The sequence below is a fragment of the Salvelinus namaycush genome, chromosome 13 (genome assembly GCF_016432855.1).
Source record: "Salvelinus namaycush isolate Seneca chromosome 13, SaNama_1.0, whole genome shotgun sequence".
NCBI lineage: Eukaryota > Metazoa > Chordata > Actinopteri > Salmoniformes > Salmonidae > Salvelinus > Salvelinus namaycush.
In genome coordinates this window covers 33104174-33128122 of record NC_052319.1, presented here as the reverse complement: position 1 = coordinate 33128122, position 23949 = coordinate 33104174, and the positions used below count along the sequence as shown (strand labels likewise).

At 43.3% G+C, this 23949-nt stretch overlaps 1 protein-coding gene across 1 annotated transcript in view; it reads left to right on the top strand.

Moving 5' to 3' along the window:
• Positions 1-13350, top strand: part of LOC120058100 (transmembrane protein FAM155A-like) — a 187560-nt gene extending 174210 nt beyond the window's left edge. Inside the window, exons 2-3 of the mRNA XM_039006574.1 lie at positions 4083-4254; positions 13028-13350. Coding sequence (XP_038862502.1) covers positions 4083-4254; positions 13028-13350 — 495 coding nt within the window. The remainder of the gene's footprint in view (positions 1-4082; positions 4255-13027) is intronic.
• Positions 13351-23949: the final 10599 nt, after the last annotated feature.

Sequence of the window (23949 nt, the reverse complement as noted above, 5' to 3'; positions counted from 1 at the left end):
AGGCCCAAAAAATTGTCAAAGACTCCAGCCACTCTAGTCATAGACTGTTCTCTCTACTACCACATGGCAAGCGGTACCGGAGTGCCAAGTCTAGGTCCAAGAAGCTTCTAAACAGCTTCTACCCCCAAGGCATAAGACTCCTGAACAGCTAATCAAATGGCTACCAGACTATTTGCATTGCCCCCTCCCCTTTATTTTACACCGCTGCTACTCTCTGTTGTTATCATCTATGCACAGTCACTTTAATAACTCTACCTACATGTACATATGACCTCAACTTACCGGTGCCCCCGCACATTGACTCTGTACCGGTACCCGTGTGTATATAGTCTCGCTATTGTTATTTTATTGCAGCTCTTTAATTACTTGTTACTTTATTTCTTATTCTTATCCGTTTTTTTAAACTGCATTGTTGGTTAGGGGCTGGTAAGTAAGCATTTCACTGTAAGGTCTACACCAGTTGTATTCGGCGCATGTGACTAATACAATTTGATTGATTTGATTTTGATGTTGAGGCGATGTCCTGGGCATGGGCAACTGCGTGTCTTCTGGGCCCCGGGGTCATCCTTATGACATTTTGTTCTGTCATTCTGCCCTGGTTGTCATATGTTGACAAGGATCACTGCACCTGTACACAGCCCATCTGTAAATAGCCCACCCAACTACCTCATTCACCAAATTATTTATTTTTGCTCTTTTTGCACCCCAGTATCTCTATTTGCACCTCATCATCTGCACATCTACCACTCCAGTGTTAATGCAAATTGTAATTATTTCATCACTATGGCCTATTTATTGCCTTACCTCCTTAATCTTACTACATTTACACACACTGTACATAGATATATATATATATGGGCCCCGGGGTCATCCTTATGATGACATAGATATATATATATATCTATTGTGTTATTGACTGTATGTTTGTTTATCCCATGTGTAACTCTGTGTTGTTGTTTTTGTGGCACTGCTTTGCTTTGTCTTGGCCAGGTCGCAGTTGTAAATGAGAACTTGTTTTCAACTGGCCTACCTGGTTAAATAAAAATGTTGCTGATATTTGACAAAAATGTCTCCTTCAGCTTGGGGGATTTCTTCTTCATCTGAAGATGATGCATTGTGCTCTGTGTTGTATTCTTCCCCATCTTCTTCTTCAGATACCCCCTCCTCTTCTAAATCATTGTTCTCTTGTTCCTCTTGGACATCTGAAAAAATCAGATCTATGACTTGTTGGGCACTGAAACGTGCTCTCATGGCTTCAGCAAAGAGAGAACTGGGGGGACTGTCATCTGCAGCACCTTTATAGCCTCTGACTGCATTACCCATTAGTAAACAATGCTTTCAAGAAATGTTTATTTTGTCTGAAATTGTGTTTATTTTGTCAGAAATTTTGTTCAATCAGTAGCACACATAATCTCACTGTATCATTGTGTGTGTGTGTGTGTGTGTGTGTGTGTGTGTGTGTGTGTGTGTGTGTGTGTGCGTGTGCGTGTGCGTGTGCGTGTGCGTCTTTGTGGTTTTTGTGGTGTGTAAATGATTTTATAACTGCCGGGTCAAAAATGACCCTAAGACAATCTTTGTTCCCTGGTGGTGTACAGCTTTCATGGAAATATGAACAAAGGCAATGTTTCACTTTTTCTAATGTTGGGGTCACTTTAGGGAAAGTCATCAAATTTCAAATTGAAAAGATATCATTTTGGGGGTTTTCTCTGCTGTTAATTAAACATAGTGGTGGGTCATTTTTTACCCTTAAGACAACAAACACAAGGGTTAAGTGATTGAACTAACTTTGTTTTTTTGTACCTGTATTTGTGGTGTGGTTTTCATATTAGACATTTTGGGCTTCCAACCTTACCTGCACACGTTTTTTACCAGTTCTTTACGGTTTTGTCTTTCACGTCTTTTCTTTCGTGCGAATAAATCAAACCTAAAACCTTGTTTGAATGAGGGCCCACATCAACTCTGGCTGACTTCTTTACAATACAATGTACTTTGTTCATTAGTTACAGTGAACAACAGAAGTGTCTCCTGCTTGACTGGTTCCGGAGAAGAAGAAAAAGTAAAAACACTAGTTAATCTGCCAAAATCAAGACCAAATGCTATGAAGACATATAATTATTATGATGTAGAATAACAATTTACATGCAGTTGTTGTCAGCAGCAGCCACAAGAGATATACTCTGCCTCTGATTGTTCTGGGTTACTGCCAGACTTAGCTAAACATAGATAGAGTTGTAAAGTCATGTAATGCGCTATTAAAGATTAACTGTGCTATTGAGTCACCAACATTTATTATACATAATTTATTAGAAATCATTTACACATGCCTCCTCTCAGTAAGCAACAGTCTTTAATGGCTTCATGAAACATAGGCTAGTCCCCTCAATTGACTATACACTGAAATACTGAAACAAAAGAAACAATTAGATAATTGCCAAAGTCAGGCTGGGTCTGTAACTCTACTTGGCATATCCCTTAATAAATAATAATGGTTATTTTCAAGAATTCGTTGGCTAGCTTGTAAAGTGGTGAATTAAAATATAATTTTTTGTTTAGCCAGTTAAGTTAGCTAGCTTACAAATGTGCTCACATTCTAATAACATTTCAACTTAATTTATCTAGCCTATATTTTATCATATAACTTTGGCTTCGTATTTTTGAATTAAGTAATCAACAGTGCTTACCTTAATACATTGAAAATTATACAACGGGTATGTCGATCCTGAATGCTTATTGGTTAAAACCGCATTCCAGACCGTGTCTTTTCCACAAGTTAACACCAGCTAAATCTGTGATGTTAAAATGCCTATTTTACTCTTTTCCATCTTACTGCGCAATCCACTGTCTTATCAACCCAGTCAAGCAATTTATAAACTTAATCTCCACTATAAAAAGCATCTAGAAATTATCTCACATTTCTTTTAGACTAACATTTCGTTTTCAACAGCGGAGATTTGTATAAACCTTCCTGTCTGTCTCTCTGACATTTGCAAAATGTTTTCAATATTAAAATTCTAACTCCTGCTGTCCCATAGTAATGAACGTGTCGAGTCAGGACGAGACAGGCAGGCAGTGTTTCTCAGCCAGTCGAAATCATGAATCAGATGGCGTAATTTGTATGAATATAGAAATGTCAATTGAAAAAAAGGTAAAACGAAATAAAGTGCAGCTAGTTTGCAGTCTTGCCAGCTTCCGTTTGAAAATATTGTGTTAGATGTGTTGTTGGCTGGCTTCTCTAAAAGTCAGTGTTCTGGCGAGAGAGCAGATTTTCTATGCCAGGTGAAATTGCGCCTCATTAGCTCATTGTCCAAAGAAATGTCACTAGAAAACAGCTTAAACAAATGCAAAGGGCGCTACTGTTGTTATTCTGGCTGCATTGTTTGACGTGACTGTAAGTTAGCCGTAGTTGGTTAGCTAGCAAGCAAGGGATAAGAATGTTGCCAGCCAGTATGGCAATGGAACATTTAGAACAAACGACTGGGACACGTCCATAGATACAGAACAAAAAGACTGAACGACTGGGTCGCGTCTCTGGCAACTGAACTGATAGATCGAATGCTTGGGTAGCAACTCAAGATTTGTGTCAGGACTATATCTTGTGGAAGGATGAAATAGTATGAATAAATTCATCAAAATGTCAATCATTATTTGAATATGTTGGTAACCTGTTGTATAAAAGTGATAATCCCCTCGAAGCCAGTGTTTGGAGGATAGACATGGCCTTCCATCCACATCCTTGTGGATGCACTGGATACCAGGATACCAAAAGTACCAATGAACACAAATAAAATCAAAGAGCTTAGTTTCAGTGTTTTTTGAACGATGGTCCAGTCAATTCAAGTGAATCAATTGCAGTAGAGGTCACGGATGGTGAGTGTGTCACGGATGGTGAGTGTGTCACGGATGGTGAGTGTGTCACGGATGGTGAGTGTGTCACGGATGGTGAGTGTGTCACGGATGGTGAGTGTGTCACGGATGGTGAGTGTGTCACGGATGCGAGCGTTGTGTGTGTGTGTGTGTCATCAGTGGCAATACAATTTCTAACTCATCAATGTGCTCTCTCCCTCCCATCCCTCTCCTTCTAGACGGTATATAAGCCCTGGCTGTGCTCGCAGTACTTCCAGACCACCCAGATGCACTGCAGTAAGAGGATCCCGTGTGGCCAGTACTGTCTGGAGGTGCAGCAGAGGTGTCCCTTTATCCTGCCTGACAACGACGATCTCATCCATGGAGGAAGTCCCAGTTTCATATGCACAGGTACTACTTTATATACTGTACTGTACAGGTTATATGCTCAAGGACACACAGAATGATCTGAATATGGAAATTACTCCATGTTGAACATGACTGATATGTTACAAATAACTAATGGAACGAAAATGCACCCCCAAACAATATTTCACCTTTATTTATACAGATAAGTCAGTTAAGAACCAATTGTTATTTACAACGACGACCTGTCAGTGAGTGGACACAGCACATATAACGTTAAAAGTGGTGTGTGGAGTGGGGCTCCCGAGTGGAGCATCGGTCTAAGGCACTGCATCTCATCGCTAAAACTGTCATTACAGACACCCTGGTTCAAATCCAGGCTGTATCACAACTGGCTGTGATTGGGAGTCCAACAAGGCGGTGCACAATTGGCCTGGTGTAGGCAGTCATTTTAAATAAGAATTTGTTCTTTAACTGACTTGCCTAGTTAAATAAAGGTTAAATAAAAAAATTACAAGTAAATATCACACAAGTAGTCTAAACAATATCATACAATCAGCAGTCACTAAGACATCAATAGGCAGCATTTAAGAGGTAGGGGAAAACGAGGTAGGGGAAAACACATGTAGTTAACATCTTTTAAGACAGTTTGTTTTCAAAAGTACCAATGGGACACAAATAAAATGAAAGAGCTTAGTTTCAATGTTTTTTTAACGATGGTCCAGTCTCTAGCAGAGGACAATTGAAAAGCATTTTCACCAAAGATACTGAGAGCCTTGGGGATTGCCAGCTTCATGTAAATGCTGGATCTCAGGTTGCTGTTGGTGGTGGGGAGTCTTAGTAGTAAGCTGAGATAAACAGGGGTCTTGCCCAGGAGGGATTTGTATATGAATGTGAGCCAGTGAGTTTGATGTTATACATGCAGGGATTGCCAGTTAATGGATGGATATAAGTCACGTTGATGGTTTTGGAATGGGGCAACAGTAACGAAGTGAATGGCAGAGTGTAACTGTTGTAGTGTGGGATATGCTGTAGAGCACACATCATTGTGACTGGGGCAGGGGTGTCAAACATACACTGTGTGTACAAACGTATGTGGACACCCTTTCAAATTAGTGGATTTGTCTATTTCAGCCACACCCGTTAATGACAGGTGTATAAAATCAAGCACACAGCCATGCAATCTCCATAGATAAACTTTGGCTGTAGATTGGCCTTACTGAAGAGCTCAGTGACTTTCAATGTGGCACTGTCATAGGATGCCACCTTTCCAACCAGTTTGTGAAATTTCTGCCCTGCTAAAGCTGCCTTGGTCAACTGTAAGTGCTGTTATTGTGAAGTGGAAACATCTATAAGCAACAACAGCTCAACGCGAAATGGCCACACAAGTGTTGACGCGAGTAGCATGTAAAAATCATCTGTCCTCAGTTGCAACACGCACTATTGAGTTCCAAACTGCCTCTGGAAGCAACGCAGCGCAATAACTGTTTGTTGGGAGCTTCATGAAATGGGTTTCCATGGCCGAGCAGCTACACACATGCCTAAGATCACCAATCGCAATGCCAAAGCTTGTCGCCATTGGACTCTGGAGCAGTGGAAACACGTTCTCTGGAGTGATGAATCACGTTTTATCTTCTGGCAGTCCGACGGACAAATCTGGGTTTGGCGGATGCCAGGAGAACGCTACCTGCCCCAATGCATAGTGCCAACTGTAAAGTTTGGTGGAGGAGGAGTAATGGTCTGGGGTTGTTTGTCATGGTTCGGGATAGCCCCCTTACTTCCATCGAAGAGAAATTTAACACAACACCATACAATGACATTCTAGACGACTCTATGCTTCCAAATTTGTGGCAACAGTGTGGGGAAGGCCCTTTCCTATTTCAGCAATGTCCCCGTGTACAAAGCGAGGTCCATAATGAAATGGTTTGTCGTGATCAGTGTGGAAGAACTAAATAATAAACACTGTGCACTGTCATTTGACCTACATTCATACAGTTTATTGACTGTCCAGCCCGCTAATAATCACTAGACAGTCAGGGAGCATATTTTTTAACTGATGGACAGAGGACAATAAAAAAATATACAGTATATAAAAATTACATGAAGGAAATAGAACAAATTGATAGTGCAGCCCTCCGGACTTTGTTGAAGGCTGAAAGCGGCCCGCGTTCCAAAATGAGTTTGACACCCTGGTCTAGAAGCGACTTCTCATTTAATGTATGCAGTAGAGCGATGGCTTCCACCACAAAGCTATTGGATGTAGCACCAGTTGTCCATGAGCAGAGTGACAATATGTGAGTTTATTGTATGTCCCCACCTGCTGGTCATATTGCAGAGCAGCAAGCCAAAGTCAACAAGACCACCAGACAGGAGTTTATGCTTGGTGCAGCCCAAATGGAGAATGAGGCTTTTTAGTTTTGAGCCAGTTAGAGGTCAGCTCTAATAATCCATGGTGATTTATCTGTCTAAAATATGAACATTTTCCTGCCTTCCGTAGCTTAATAATTTGGTTTTATGCTGATTTGGTGCTGCTTTCCTTCATTCTGAAAACATCTGATCTGTGTGTGTGTGTGTGTGTGTGTGTGTGTGTGTGTGTGTGTGTGTGTGTGTGTGTGTGTGTGTGTGTGTGTGTGTGTGTGTGTGTGTGTGTGTGTGTGTGTGTGTGTGTGTGTGTGTGTGTTTAAGTTTGCGTACCTACATGCGTCTGTGTGTGTACACCCATTTGTGTGTTTCCAAACACATACTCTGAAAGTGTGGCCTCAGATCGGAGCTGTAACCGTTTTTTTGTCTTTAATCACTTTAACGTCAAACAGTCTAGAGTGGGAGACAACTTAGCCCTCCTCACAAGTTCACCCACTCACATTAGCATGCACACCACTCACTGAACATGGAGGGAGCAACAGTCGTTGTCGTTAGAGTACAGAAGATAATCCGTTGTCCAATCCAAAATGAATCTATAGCCTCTACCAGACACTTCTTGATTTTAGAGTGTCAAATCAAGTTTCTTTTATATAGCCCTTCGTACATCAGCTAATATCTCGAAGTGCTGTACAGAAACCCAGCCTAAAACCCCAAACAGCAAGCAATGCAGGTGTAGAAGCACGGTGGCTAGGAAAAACTCCCTAGAAAGGCCAAAACCTAGGAAGAAACCTAGAGAGGAACCAGGCTATGAGGGGTGGCCAGTCCTCTTCTGGCTGTGCCGGGTGGAGATTATAACAGAACATGGCCAAGATGTTCAAATGTTCATAAATGACCAGCATGGTCAAATAATAATCAGGAGTAAATGTCAGTTGGCTTTTCATAGCCGATCATTAAGAGTATCTCTACCGCTCCTGCGGTCTCTAGAGAGTTGAAAACAGCAGGTCTGGGACAGGTAGCACGTCCGGTGGACAGGTCAGGGTTCCATAGCCGCAGGCAGAACAGTTGAAACTGGACCAGCAGCAAGGCCAGGTGGACTGGGGACAGCAAGGAGTCATCATGCCCGGTTTGCCGTGACGTATGGTCCTAGGGCTCAGGTTCTCAGAGAGAGAGAGAAAGAAAGAGAGAACGAGAGAATTAGAGAGAGCATACTTAAATTCACACAGGACACCGGATAAGACAGGAGAAGTACTCCAGATATAACCAACTGACCCCAGCCCCCCGACACATAAACTACTGCAGCATAAATACTGGAGGCTGAGACAGGAGGGGTCAGGAGACACTGTGGCCCCATCGAATGATACCACCGGAGAGGGCCAAACAGGAAGGATATAACCCCACCCACTTTGTCAAAGCACAGCCCCCGCACAACTAGAGGGATATCTTCAACCACCAACTTACAATCCTGAGACAAGGCCGAGTATAGCCCACAATGATCTCCACCACAGCACAAACCAAGGGGGGGGGGGGTGCCAACCCAGACAGGAAGATCACGTCAGTAACTCAACCCACTCAAGTGACGCACCCCTCCTAGGGACGGCATGAAAGAGCACCAGTAAGCCAGTGACTCAGCCCCTGTAATAGGGTTAGAGGCAGAGAATCCCATTGGAGAGAGGGGAACCGGCCAGGCAGAGACAGCAAGGGCGGTTCGTTGCTCCAGAGCCTTTCCGTTCACCTTCACACTCCTGGGCCAGACTACACTCAATCATATGACCTACTGAAGAGATAAGTCTTCAGTAAAGACTTAAAGGTTGAGACCGAGTCTGCGTCTCTCACATGGGTAGGCAGACCATTCCATAAAAATGGAGATCTATCGGAGAAAGCCCTGCCTCCAGCTGTTTGCTTAGAAATTCTAGGGACAATTAGGAGGCCTGCGTCTTGTGACCGTAGCGTACGTGTAGGTATGTATGGCAGGACCAACTCGGAAAGATAGGTAGGAGCAAGCCCATGTAACGCTTTATAGGTTAACAGTAAAACCTTGAAATCAGCCCTTGCCTTAACAGGAAGCCAGTGTAGGGAAGCTAGCACTGGAGTAATATGATCAAATTTCTTGGTTATAGTCAGGATTCTAGCAGCCGTATTTAGCACTAACTGAAGTTTATTTAGTGCTTTATCCGGGTAGCCGGAAAGTAGAGCATTGCAGTAGTCTAACCTAGAAGTAACAAAAGCATGGATAAATTTTTCTGCATCATTTTTGGACAGAAAATTTCTGATTTTTGCAATGTTACGTAGATGGAAAAAAGCTGTCCTTGAAACAGTCTTGATATGTTCGTCAAAAGAGAGATCAGGGTCCAGAGTAACGCCGAGGTCCTTCACAGTTTTATTTGAGACGACTTTAGAACCATCAAGATTAATTGTCAGATTTAACAGAAGATCTCTTTGTTTCTTTGGACCTAGAACAAGCATCTCTGTTTTGTCCGAGTTTAAAAGTATAAAGTTTGCAGCCATCCACTTCCTTATGTCTGAAACACAGGCGAGGGCAATTTTGGGGCTTCACCATGTTTCATTGAAATGTACAGCTGTGTGTCATCCGCATAGCAGTGAAAGTTAACATTATGTTTTCGAATGACTTCCCCAAGAGGTAAAATATATAGTGAAAACAATAGTGGTCCTAAAACAGAACCTTGAGGAACACCGAAATGTACAGTTGATTTGTCAGAGGACAAACCATTCACAGAGACAAACTGATATCTTTCCGACAGGTAAGATCTAAACCAGGCCAGAACTTGTCCGTGTAGACCAATTTGGGTTTCCAGTCTCTCCAAAAGAATGTGGTGATCGATGGTGTCAAAGGCAGCACTAAGGTCTAGTAGCACGAGGACAGATGCAGAGCCTCGGTCTGACGCCATTAAAAGGTCATTTACCACCTTCACAAGTGCAGTCTCAGTGCTATGATGGGGTCTAAAACCAGACTGAAGCATTTCGTATACATTGTTTGTCTTCAGGAAGGCAGTGAGTTGCTGCGCAACAGATTTTTCTCAAATTTTTGAGAGGAATGTAAGATTCGATATAGGCCGATAGTTTTTTATATTTTCTGGGTCAAGGTTTGGCTTTTTCAAGAGAGGCTTTATTACTGCCACTTTTAGTGAGTTTGGTACACATCCGGTGGATAGAGAGCCGTTTATTATGTTCAACATAGGAGGGCTAAGCACATGAAGCAGCTCTTTCAGTAGTTTAGTTGGAATAGGATCCAGTATGCAGCTTGAAGGTTTAGAGGCCATGATTATTTTCATCATTGTGTCAAGAGATATAGTACTAAAACACTTAAGTGTCTCTCTTGATCCTAGGTCCTGGCAGAGTTGTGCAGACTCAGGACAGCTAAGCTTTGGAATACGCAGATTTAAAGAGGAGTCCGTAATTTGCTTTCTAATGATCATGATCTTTTCCTCAAAGAAGTTCATGAATGTATTACTGCTGAAGTGAAAGCCATCCTCACTTGTGGAATGCTGCTTTTTAGTTAGCTTTGCAACAGTATCAAAAAGAAATTTTGGATTGTTTTTATTTTCCTCAATTAAGTTGGAAAAGTAGGATGATCGAGCAGCAGTGAGGGCTCTTCGATACTGCACGGTACTGTCTTTCCAAGCTAGTCGGAAGACTTCCAGTTTGGTGTGGCGCCATTTCCTTTCCAATTTTCTGGAAGCTTGCTTCAGAGCTCGGGTATTTTCTGTATACCAGGGAGCTAGTTTCTTATGACAAATGTTTTTAGTTTTTAGGGGTGCAACTGCATCTAGGTTATTGCGCAAGGTTAAATTGAGTTCCTCAGTTAGGTGGTTAACTGATTTTTGTCCTCTGACGTCCTTGGGTAGGCAGAATGAGTCTGGAAGGGCATCAAGGAATCTTTGTGTTGTCTGAGAATTTATAGCACGACTTTTGATGCTCCTTGGTTGGGGTCTGAGCAGATTATTTGTTGCAATTGCAAACGTAATAAAATGGTGGTCCGATAGTCCAGGATTATGAGGAAAAACATTAAGATCAACATTTATTCCATGGGACAAAACTAGGTCCAGAGTATGACTGTGGCAGTGAGTAGGTCCAGAGACATGTTGGACAAAACCCACTGAGTCGATGATGGCTCCAAAAGCCTTTTGGAGTGGGTCTGTGGACTTTTCCATATGAATATTAAAATCTTCAAAAATTAGAATATTATCTGCTATGACTACAAGGTCCGATAGGAATTCAGGGAACTCAGTGAGGAACGCTGTATATGGCCCAGGAGGCCTGTAAACAGTAGCTATAAAAAGTGATTGAGTAGGCTGCATAGATTTCATGACTAGAAGCTCAAAAGACGAAAAAACGTCTTTTTTTTTTTTGTAAATTGAAATTTGCTATCGTAAATGTTAGCAACACCTCCGCCTTTGCGAGATGCACGGAGGATATGGTCACTAGTGTAACCAGGGGGTGAGGCCTCATTTAACACAGTAAATTCATCAGGCTTAAGCCATGTTTCAGTCAGGCCAATCACATCAAGATTATGATCAGTGATTAGTTCATTGACTATAACTGCCTTTGAAGTGAGGGATCTAACATTAAGTAGCCCTATGTTGAGATGTGAGGTATCACGATCTCTTTCAATAATGTCAGGAATGGAGGAGGTCTTTATCCTAGTGAGATTGCTAAGGCGAACACCGCCATATTTAGTTTTGCCCAACCTAGGTCGAGGCACAGACACAGTCTCAATGGGGATAGCTGAGCTGACTACACTGACTATGCTAGTGGCAGACTCCACAAAGCTGGCAGGTTGGCTAACAGCCTGCTGCCTGGACTGCACCCTATTTCATTGTGGAGCTAGAGGAGTTAGAGCCCTGTCTATGTTGGTAGATAAGATGAGAGCACCCCTCCAGCTAGGATGGAGTCCGTCACTCCTCAGCAGGTCAGGCTTGGTCCTGTTTGTGGGTGAGTCCCAGAAAGAGGGCCAATTATCTACAAATTCTATCTTTTGGGAGGGGCAGAAAACAGTTTTCAACCAGCAATTGAGTTATGAGACTCTGCTGTAGAGCTCATCACTCCCCCTAACTGGGAGGGGGCCAGAGACAATTACTCGATGCCGACACATCTTTCTAGCTGATTTACACGCTGAAGCTATGTTGCGCTTGGTGACCTCTGATTGTTTCATTCTAACATCGTTGGTGCCAACGTGGATAACAATATCTCTATACTCTCTATACTCGCCAGTTTTAGCTTTAGCGAGGACCATCATCGAGATTAGCCTTAACGTCGGTAGCCCTGCCCCCTGGTAAACAGTGTATGATCGCTGGGTGATTCGTTTTAAGTCTAATACTGCGGGTAATGGAGTCGCCAATGACTAGGGTTTTCAATTTGTCAGAGCTAATGGTGGGAGCCTTCGGCGTCTCAGACCCCGTAACGGGAGGAGTAGAGACAAGAGAAGACTCGGCCTCAGACTCCGACTCGCTACTTAATGGGGAAAACCGGTTGAAAGTTTCTGTCGGCTGAATGAGCGACACCAGCTGAGCATTCCTACAGCATTTCCCTCCAGAAGCTCCGGCTGCGGGGACTGTGCGGGGGGGATTTATACTACTATCTGTACTTACTGGTGGCACAGACGCTGTTTCATCCTTTCCTACACTGAAATTACCCTTGCCTAACGATTGCGTCTGAAGCTGGGCTTGCAGCACAGCTATCCTCGCCATAAGGCAATCGTTCTCCTGTATATTATGAGTACAGCGACTGCAATTAGAAGGCATCATGTTAATGTTAATACTTAGCTTCGGCTGTTGAAGGTGCTGACGAACCATGTCCAGATAAAGCGTCCGGAGTGCTTGTAACTAATGATGGAAAACAGAATTTTGGAGTGAGTATGATTTTTCTTACACACATATTATATTTGTAGGGATTTCAAGGGGTAAGCTAAGAGATTTTTATCTTATGTTTGTTGTGTGGTAAATATTTCAGTTTTATTTTCATTGTTTTGCATTTGTTTATTTTTTTCCTGTAAAGCACATTGCGTTGCATTCCATGTCTGAAATGTGCTGTATAAATAAAGCTTGATTTGATTTGAGATGAGCAGAACTGTGTATGGTACTGTAGCCTATGTTTGCATTTGGTCTAAAAAGTGTTGAATATTAGTTGAAAATTTAAGCAATAAGGCACGAGGGGGTGTGGTATATGGCCAATATACCACGACTAAGAGCTGTTCTTATGCGCAACGCGGAGTGCTATGACACAGCCCTTAGCCGTGGTATATTGGCCATATATCACAAACCCCTGAGGTGCCTTATTGTTATTATAAACTGGTTACCAACTTAATTAGAGCAGTAAAAATAAATGTTTTGTCATACCCATGGTATACGTTCTGATATACCACGGCTTTCAGCCAATCAGCATTCAGGGCTCGAACCACTAAGTTTATAATGCGTAGTAAACGTGTGTTCCTCCTCTGCAGGGCTGTTGGAGGAGTACCCTGGGGGTGTGGATGCAGATGCAGAGTGCTGTGATGTCCGGTGGGACTTCCAGACGGAAGCAGACAACAACCGTTCTCGGGGGACCCTCAAAAGAACTCACCCATCCTGTCACCACCGAACCTCTCTCAGTTCCTCGGCCGCGTGCAGACTGTGCAACGGCCGGCTCAAACTCTGCCTGCTAGTCCTTGTCCTCCTGCACACTGTTGCCTCCCTCACCGCATCCCACAATGCAACGGGTGTGGGCTTGGGTCTTCCCGCCTCCCTCACCCCTCTGGAGGAGAGTTCCCCCACCAACGAGGAGTGATGGGATGGCTGAGGACTTACGTTGTCATGGCAACAGCGTGGCTATGAGGATTTGAAACATCTCTGCCTCGGTCGGGAATGCTAAGTGCTGTGGACTTGACATCTGCAGCTGCCGTGCTTTCTGGGTAATGGAGTCTTTGCAGAGGTTTGGGACTACTTGGAGACATACAAATCAATCAAAACAAACAGACTAACAAACAAACAAACAAAGAGATAAAAAACATGACTGTGGTGGGAATGTGGGACAATGCCACAGCCTTTGTTGACTGCAAAGGCCTCCTCACTGCTGAGTTTCTCTCTCTGCTCTTTTTTACACTGTGTTCCTGTTCTGGCTTTTTGTTGCACTGGTTGACTACGGGATAACATTCACTCTCCCTCTTTTTGAATTTCCATCCGTTATGTTTTATGTTGTTCCTTTATGGGTCTCTTGCGCAGGAAAATGTCTCATCGATATAGGATAGATAACATGTATCAAAAAGCAAAGTTGTGAGTGTGTGCATGCTTGTGTGTGTGAGTGTGTGTATGTGTGTGTCCACTCTGAAGTCTCCCCTTATTTGGGTTCCCATTCCTAAAGCTTCTTGAGATGTAGGAAAGGACTCTAAAATGTTAGAGTAGTATTTTGTTCTCATGTTCTCTCTCACAGTATCCCTGGTAAAGTTAACACACACCCACATTTCATCAGATTACACTACTGGCCAATCTCTCAATATAGAAGACAACCCCTTAACCCAGCCGTAGATATACAAATATTCCACTCTGAATCCTGTCTCTACCACACTGTCCATTCCCCATGATATCTTCTCAGTCCAGCACTCCACACACAGGTGTGATGTTCTACTTTCTCTTTATTGTTTTGTCTAATCAAGATGTGTAAACTCTATACTGTACTTGCATGTGGAGGCTCTCTTAAATGATGTGAAATTCACAGCCTTGTTGGTTTGCTTTGCGTAGCCTTAGCCACGCTGTGTTACAGAACACTACTGCACCCCCAAAAGACCACCAGTGCGGTAGCAGTGGCCTCTGTTTTTCACTGCATTGTTCAGAAAATGTTACTTAAATCTCACATTAAGTAAAGGGCTTATTGCTATATACATATATACACACACTCACACATCACAAGACGGGTGTATGGCTTGAGGTATCTCATTTGGCACTGCATGCTTAAGGGTACAACTTCAAAGGTAAGCGTTGCTTGCTTACAAGGCGGTTCATGCTTTGCTATAGAGAACGGGCAGGTGTAGAACCCAGTATAGAGTATGTTTGAGGAGAAACGTTGGGCGGCAGAGTGAGGTTGAGAAGCTCAGCGGCAGATGTTAGCATTACTGTTTGCATAATGGTTAACGATAGCTGGAAGAAAAGGCAATCTTTAAGGGCTGTTTCTATTCTTTCTTTGTCCCGTTGTTTTCTAGATAATCAACTGAGCTGATGGATACGTGAGTCAGGTTCTGATAGGTGGGTCAGGTTCTGATAGGTGGGTCAGGTTCTGATAGGTGAGTCAGGTTCTGATAGGTGAGTCAGGTTCTGATAGGTGGGTCAGGTTCTGATAGGTGAGTCAGGTTCTGATAGGTGAGTCAAGTTCTGATAGGTGAGTCAGGTTCTGATAGGTGAGTCAGATTAAGATAGATGAGTCAGATTCAGATAGATGAGTCAGATTCAGATAGGTGAGTCATTGTGAAGTCTGTCTGATGTTTACTTGTTGTTTCACTCATATTCATGACGCATTCACAACCTCCGGGAGAGTTGGGGAATACGACCTGTAAACTCGGAGCAACGAGGTGTGTGCATTCACGTGCTTTAAAACTAGATGACACATGAATTCACTAATTAACAGCAAACTAGCTACCTTAACCATAAACCAAAAGTAGAGCTATCACACTCATAAACAAATAGTGTTAAAAACAAAAAATACATTTTTGTGGTTGCGTTTAACTGCCAAAAATGCTGTCATCGAAGTCATTTCCTTAGGTGATGTCACAGTTCAGAATGTCAGAGGTGTCGGGTTCCAAATCATTACAACCTTACAGATTTAATAAAAATAAGTGTTAAAATATGATTTACTAAATAAGCTAAAGTTAAAAAGAAAAAAGAAAATTAACAAATAATTAAAGAGCAACAATAAATTAACAGTAGCGAGGCTATATACAGGGGTTACCGGTACAGAGTCAATGTGCGGTGGCACAAGTTAGTTAAGGTAATTTAGGTAATATGTACATGTACTGTAGGTAGAGGTGAAGTTACCATGCATAGATAATAAACAGAGAGTAGCAGCAGCATAAAAATGGGGGGGCGGGGGTCATTGCAAACTATCTGGGTAGACATTTGGTTAGCTGTTCAGGAGTCTTATGGCTTGGGGGTAGAAACTGTTGAGAATACTTTTGGACCTAGACTTGGCGCTCCGGTACCACTTGCCATGCGGCAGCAGAGGGAACAGTCTATGACTAGGGTGGCTGGAGTCTGACAATTTTTAGGGCCTTCCTCTGACACCGCCTGTTGTCGAGGTTCTGGATGGAAGGAAGCTTGGCCCCAGTGATGTACTGGGCCATATAGTCTACCCTCAGTAGTGCCTTGCTGTCGGAGGCCGAGCAGTTGCCATACCAGGCAGTGATGCAACGAGTCAGGATGCGCTCGTTGGTGCAGCTGTAGAACTTTGAGGATCTGAGGACCCATGCCAAATCTTTTCAGTCTCCTGAGGGGGAATAGGCGTTGTCGTGCCCTCTTTACGGCTGTCTTTGTGTGTTTGTACCATGAAAGTGGACACCAAGGAACTTGAAGCTCTCAATCTGCTCGTCTACAGCCCTGTCGATGAGAACTGGGGTGTGCCCGGCCATCCTTTTCCTGTAGTCCACGATCATTGTCTTGATTACGTTGAGGGAGAGGAGGTAATCCTGACACCACACTGCCAGGTCTCTGACCTCCTCCCTTTAGACTGCCTCATCGTTGTCGGTAATCAGGCCTACCACTGTTGTGTCTTTGGCAAACTTAATGATGGTGTTGGAGTCGTGCTTGGCCATGCAGTAATGAGTGAACAGGAGGGGACTGAAAATGCACACCTGAGGTGCCCCTGTATTCAGGATCAGCAAGGCAGATGTGTTGTTACCTACCCTTACCACCTGGGATGGCCCGTCAGGAAGTCCAGGATCCAGTTGCAGAGGGAGGTGTTTAGTCCCAGGGTCCTTGGCTTAGTGATGAGCTTTGAGGGAACTATGGTGTTGAACGCTGAGCTTCAGTCAATGAATAGCATTCAAACATAGGTGTTCCTTTTATCTAGGTTGGAAAGGGCAGTGTGGAGTGCAATAGAGATTCCGTCATCTGTGGATCTGTTGGGGCGGTATGCAAATTGGAGTGGGTCTAGGGTTTCTGGGATAATGGTGATGACATGAGCCATGACCAGCCTTTCAAAGCACATCGTGGCTACAGACGTGAGTGCTACGGGTCGGTAGTCATTTAGGCAGATTACCTTGGTGGTCTTGGGCACAGGGACTATGGTGGTCTGCTTGAAACATGTTGGTATTACAGACTCGGTCAGGGACAGGTTGAAAATGTCAGTGAATACACTTACCAGTTGGTTAGCACATGCTCGGAGTACACGTCCTGGTAATCCATCTGGTCCTGCGGTCTTGGGAATGTTGATATGTTTAGAGGTCTTACTCACATCAGCTACGGAGTGTGATCATACAGCCATACCAGATTGTGCTCTCATGCATGCTTCAGTGTTGCTTGCCAGGAAGTGCGCATAGAAGTCATTTAGCTTGTCTGGTAGGCACGTGTCACTGGGCAGATCGCAGCTGTGCTTCCCTTTGTAGTCCGTAATAGTTTGCAAGTTCTGCCACATCTGACGAGCGTCGGAGCCGGTGTAGTAGGATTCAATCTTAGTCCTGTATTGACACTTTGCCTGTTTGATGGTTCGTCGGAGGGCATAGCGGGATTTCTTATAAGCCTCCGGGTTAGCTCAGTTGCCTGTAATCCATGGCTTCTGGTTGGGGTATGTACGTACAGTCACAGTGGGGACGACATCATCGATGCATTTATTGAGGAAGCCATTGATTGATGTGGTGTACTCCTCAATGCCATCGGAAGAATCTCAGAACATTTTCCAGTCTGTGCTTGCAAAATAGTCCTCTAGCTTAGCATCTGTGTCATCTGATCACTTCTGTATTGAGCGAGTCACTGGTACTTCCTGCTTTAGTTGTTGCTTTTAAGCATTAATCAGTAGGATAGAGTTATGGTCAGATTTGCCAAATGGAGGGCAAAGGAGAGCTTTGTACGCATCTCTGTGTTTGGAGTAAAGCTGGTCTAGAGTTTTTTTCTCCCTCTGGTTGTACCTGTCACATGCTGGTAGAAATGAGGTAAAACGGATTTAAGTTTGCATGCATTAAATTCCCCGGCCACTAGGAGCGCCGCCTCTGAATGAGCATTTTCTTGTTTGCTTATGGCCTTATACAGCTCGTTGAGTGCGGTCTTAGTGCCAACATCGGTTTGTGGTGTTAAATAGAGAGTTAAGACAAATACAGATGAAAACTCTCTTGGTATATAGTGTGGTCTACAGCTTATCATGAGATACTCTACCTCGAGACTTCCTTAATATTAGATTTCGTGCACCAGCTGTTATTGACAAATAGACCCAGAACACCACCGCTTGTCTTACCAGAGGCAGCTGTTCTATCTTGCTGATGCAAGGAAAACCCAGCCAGATGTATGTTATCCATGTTGTCGTTCAGCCACGACTCGTGAAACATAATATATTACCGTTTTAATGTCCTGTTGGTAGGATAGTCTTGATCGGAGCTCCTCCATTTTATTATCCAATGATTACACGTTGGCTAATAGGATGGATGGTAGAAGCGGGTTACCCACTCGCCGTCGGATTCTTACAAGGTACCCCGACTTATGTCCCCTATATCTCAGTCTCCTCTTCATGCGAATGATGGGGATTTGGGCTTTGTCCAGTGTCAAGTAAATCCTTTGCGTCCGACTCATTGAAGAAAATATCTAAGTCCAGTACAAGGTGAGTAATCACTGTTCTGATAACCAGAAGCTCTTTTCGGTCATAAGAGACGTTGGCAAAATAAGTTACAAATAACGTGAAAAAACACACACAAAGCACAACTGGTTCGTAGCCCTTAAATTGGCAGCCATCTCCTCCGGCGCCATTCTTTCATTATTATTTTACTGTTTCCAGAGATGATACCAGAGTTGCCACATTTTAAGTAACACTTGGAAGCTAATGCGGGCTTTTTTTCTCCTATTTTAAATAACTGATAGGTTGTGAATTCAGGGTCAGTTCATTTGACCTCATAATTTCCTCGCTGGTTCAACAGCCTCTTTTTCCATAGGCCAACAGTAGATGACTAGGTTTATTTCCAGCATGCAGTATAAATTATGAATTAAAAGTAGAAGAATGTCAGAGGAAGATTGAACCACTGGAAGACAGCTGAGGGTCATAGCAGATGCATAGGGATATAGGAGGCTGAGGTCTGCATGCGTCCGTACATTCGTGCGTGTGTGCCTGTATTAGAGGGGCTTTTGGTGGCTCACTAATTAGTCAGGTTCAGCCTAGATCCAGTCTTCTCTGGATACCTCATTAGCATGTCTGTGACCTTGGGGCCTGCAGGTTTAGCGAAAACCTCCAGTCCTCAGATCCCCCAGGAGACACAATACTGAATAGTCCCATTAATCATTTCTTCATCTTCATGAGCACCAGATTACAGCATACATACACCTTCATCAACATGACATCTCCATCAGCCTCACATCCCCTCATCCCTTTAGACCTATATCAGCATCACACCTCTATCCTCCCCTCATCCCTACAGTACATCAGCATTACACCTCTATCCTCCCCTCATCCCTATAGGCCTACAGTACATCCGAATTACACCTCTATCATCACATCATCCCTATAGACCTACATCAGCATTACATCTCTATCATCACCTCATCCCTATAGAACTACATCAGCATTACATCTCTATCATCACCTCATACCTATAGACCTACATCAGAATTACATCTCTATCATCACCTCATCCCTATAGACCTACATCAGCATTACATCTCTATCATCACCTCATCCCTATAGAACTACATCAGCATTACATCTCTATCATCACCTCATCCCTATAGACCTACATCAGCATTACATCTCTATCATCACCTCATCCCTATAGACCTACATCAGCATTACATCTCTATCATCACCTCATCCCTATAGAACTACATCAACATTACATCTCTATCATCACCTCATCCCTATAGAACTACATCAGCATTACATCTCTATCATCACCTCATCCCTATAGACCTACAGCATTACATCTCTATCATCACCTCATCCCTATAGACCTACATCAGAATTACATCTCTATCATCACCTCATCCCTATAGAACTACATCAGCATTACATGTCTATCATCACCTCATCCCTATAGAACTACATCAGCATTACATCTATATCATCACCTCATCCTTATAGAACTACATCATCACCTCATCCCTATAGACCTACATCAGAATTACATCTCTATCATCACCTCATCCCTATAGACCTACATCAGCATTACATCTCTATCATCACCTCATCCCTATAGATCTACATCAGCATTACATCTCTATCATCACCTCATCCCTATAGACCTACATCAGCATTACATCTCTATCATCACCTCATCCCTATAGACCTACATCAGCATTACATCTCTATCATCACCTCATCCCTATAGACCTACATCAGCATTACATCTCTATCATCACCTCATCCCTATAGACCTACAGCATTACATCTCTATCATCACCTCATCCCTATAGAACTACATCAGCATTACATCTCTATCATCACCTCATCCCTATAGACCTACATCAGCATTACATCTCTATCATCACCTCATCCCTATAGACCTACATCAGCATTACATCTCTATCATCACCTCATCCCTATAGACCTACATCAGCATTACATCTCTATCATCACCTCATCCCTATAGACCTACATCAGCATTACATCTCTATCATCACCTCATCCCTATAGACCTACAGCATTACATCTCTATCATCACCTCATCCCTATAGACCTACATCATTACATCTCTATCATCACCTCATCCCTATAGAACTACATCAGCATTACATCTCTATCATCACCTCATCCCTATAGACCTACATCAGCATTACATCTCTATCATCACCTCATCCCTATAGACCTACATCAGCATTACATCTCTATCATCACCTCATCCCTATAGACCTACAGCATTACATCTCTATCATCACCTCATCCCTATAGAACTACATCAGCATTACATCTATATCATCACCTCATCCTTATAGAACTACATCATCACCTCATCCCTATAGACCTACATCAGAATTACATCTCTATCATCACCTCATCCCTATAGACCTACATCAGCATTACATCTCTATCATCACCTCATCCCTATAGAACTACATCAGCATTACATCTCTATCATCACCTCATCCCTATAGACCTACAGCATTACATCTCTATCATCACCTCATCCTTATAGACCTATATCAGCATTACATCTCTATCATCACCTCATCCCTATAGAACTACATCAGCATTACATCTCTATCATCACCTCATCCCTATAGACCTACAGCATTACATCTCTATCATCACCTCATCCCTATATACCTACAGCATTACATCTCTATCATCACCTCATCCCTATAGACCTACATCAACATTACATCTCTATCATCACCTCATCCCTATAGACCTACATCAGCATTACATCTCTATCATCACCTCATACCTATAGACCTACAGCATTACATCTCTATCATCACCTCATACCTATAGACCTACATCAGAATTACACCTACAATACTTCTGCACATCTGAAAATAATCTTATAGTGAACAGCCTCATTCTGTCTGTCCATCTGAGAAAGGAGTGAGAAAGAGAGAGACAAAGATTCAGAGGGAGGGAGGGTAGGCAAATGTAAAAAGGAGAGAGGATGGTTGAGGATGGTTGACTAAAGTGGACTCTAGCCCAAAACCGAAATCAGTAAGAGTGTGTGATGTCACAGCAGGGCTGTAAACAAACCTTTTGGGGGGGCAAACTGTGAAAAGGGCACCCCAAAAAATATGTTTCTGCAACAGCGGTCACAGACTCGTTGAGCAATTATGACTGAATATTTATACTGAATCAAAATATAACGCAACATGTAAAGTGTTAGTCCCATGTTTCATGAGCTGAAATAAAAGATCACAGAAATGTTCCAGATGCACAAAAAAATGTATTTGTTTCAAGTTTGGTGCACAAATGTGTGTAAATCCCTATTAGTGAGCATTTCTCCTTTGCCAAGATAGTACATCCATCTGACAGCTGTGGCATATCAAGAAGCTGATTAAACAGCATGATCATTACACAAAAACGTGCAGTTTTGTCACAGAACACAGAATGCCACAGATGTCTCAAGTTTTGAGGGAGCGTGCAATTGGCATGTTGACTGCAGGAATGTTCACCAGAGCTGTTGCCAGAGATTTGAATGTTCACATCCATCCGGCCTCACAACCGCAGACCACATGTAACCACGCCAGTCCAAGACCTCCACATCCAGCTTCTTTACATCGTCTGAGACCAGCCACCCGGACAGCTGATGAAACTGGGTTTGCACAACTGAAGAATTTATGCACAAACTGCCAGAAACGATCTTAGGGAAGTTCATCGGGTGCTCCTTGTCCTTACCAGGGTCTTGACCTAACTGCAGTTCGGCGTCATAAACGACTTCAGTTGGCATATGCTCACCTTAGATGGCCACTGGCACCCAGGAGGAGTGTGCTCTTCACGGATCAATCCCGGTTTCAACTGTACCTGGCAGATGGCAGACAGCGTGTATGGTGTTGTGTGGGCGAGCGGTTTGCTGATGTCAATGTTGTGAACAGTGCCCCATGGTGGCATTGGGGTTATGGTATGGGCAGGCATAAGTTACAGACAACAAACACAATTACATTTATCAATGGCAATTTGCATGTACAGAGATACAGCGACGAGATCCTGAGGCCCATTATCGTGCCATCACCTCATGTTTCAGCATGATAATGCTCAGCCCCATGTCGCAAGGATCTGTACACAATTCCTGAAAGCTGAAAATGTCCCAGTTCTTCCTTGGCCTGCATACCCACCAAACTTATCACCCATTGAGCATGTTTGGGATGCTCTGGATTGACATGTACACCAGCATGTTCCAGTTCCCGCAACTTAGCACAGCCATTGAAGAGGAGTGGAACAACATTCCACAGGCTAAAATCAACAGCCTGATCAACTATGTGAGAAAGAGATGTGTTACGCTGCATGAGGCGGTCAGACACCAGATACAGAATGTTTTTTTTGGGGGGGGGGGGGGTATTTCACCCCCTTTTTCTCCCCAATTTCAATCTTGTCTCATCGCTGCAACTTGAGTCATGCATCCTCCGAAACATGACCAGCCAAACCACACTTTTTAACACCAGCCCGCTTAACCCAGAAGCCAGCCGCTGTCGGAGGAAACACTGTTCAACTGACGACCGCCTGCAGGCGCCCGGCCCGCCACAAGGAGTCGCTAGAGCGTGATGAGCCAAGTAAAGCCCCACCCGGCCAAACCCTCCCCTAACCCGGACTACGCTGGGCCATTGTGCACCGCACCTTGGGACTCCCGATCACGGCCGGTTGTGTTACAGCCCGGGATCAAACCCGAGTCTGTAGTGACGCCTCTAGAACTGCGATGCAGTGCCTTAGACCGCTGCGCCACTCAGGAGGCCTTACTGACTGGTTTTCTGATCCACGCCACTACCTTTTTTTTATGGTATCTGTGACCAACAGATGCATATCTGTATTCCCAGTTGTGAAATCCATAGAATAGGGTCTAATGAATTTATTTCAATTGACTGATTTCCGTATGTGAACTGTAACTCAGTAAAATCTTTGAAATTGTTGCATGTTGCGTTTATATTTTTGTAAAGTGTAGTTACATAAAAGCAATAGATGGCCACATCTTAATGGCTAATTAAATGACACATAGTTAACCTTGATTTTAAAGATGACTTGCGGGCAGTGGGTTCAGAACAACAAAAACTGTATACAAAATAAAATACATAATTACCCAAAACAAAAGGGCACTTTAGAGACTGGAAGGGCAAATGGGCATGTGCTCTGTACAGGTGGAGCCCTATCTGCGTTACAGTATGCAAGAGAATCCTGCACACGCCCAGAATAAAGCCATGCCTCTTTTAGAGAGCTCTAAATAGTATGTACTGAGAGACAATATAAGTATCACCAAATATAAGTCTCTTCTCAGCAACTACAATATTACTAGCCCCATCCTGCTGCCCTCATTAAAGGTGTTCTAAAAATACAATGTTAGCATGTTAGCTGCTCCTACCTACAACTCTGCTGTGATTTGCTATGTTAGATTCCCTATTAAATCTAAATCAAATCAAATTGTATTGGTCACTGCGGGTGTATGGAAAAGCTTGTGTTTCTAGCTCCAACAGTGCTGTAATAGCAACCAATTTCACAACAAGGCAGATGGTATCATGCTAATGTTGTCTAAGGCCCTATCAATACAAGCTGGATCACAATGGCTCATGATGTTGT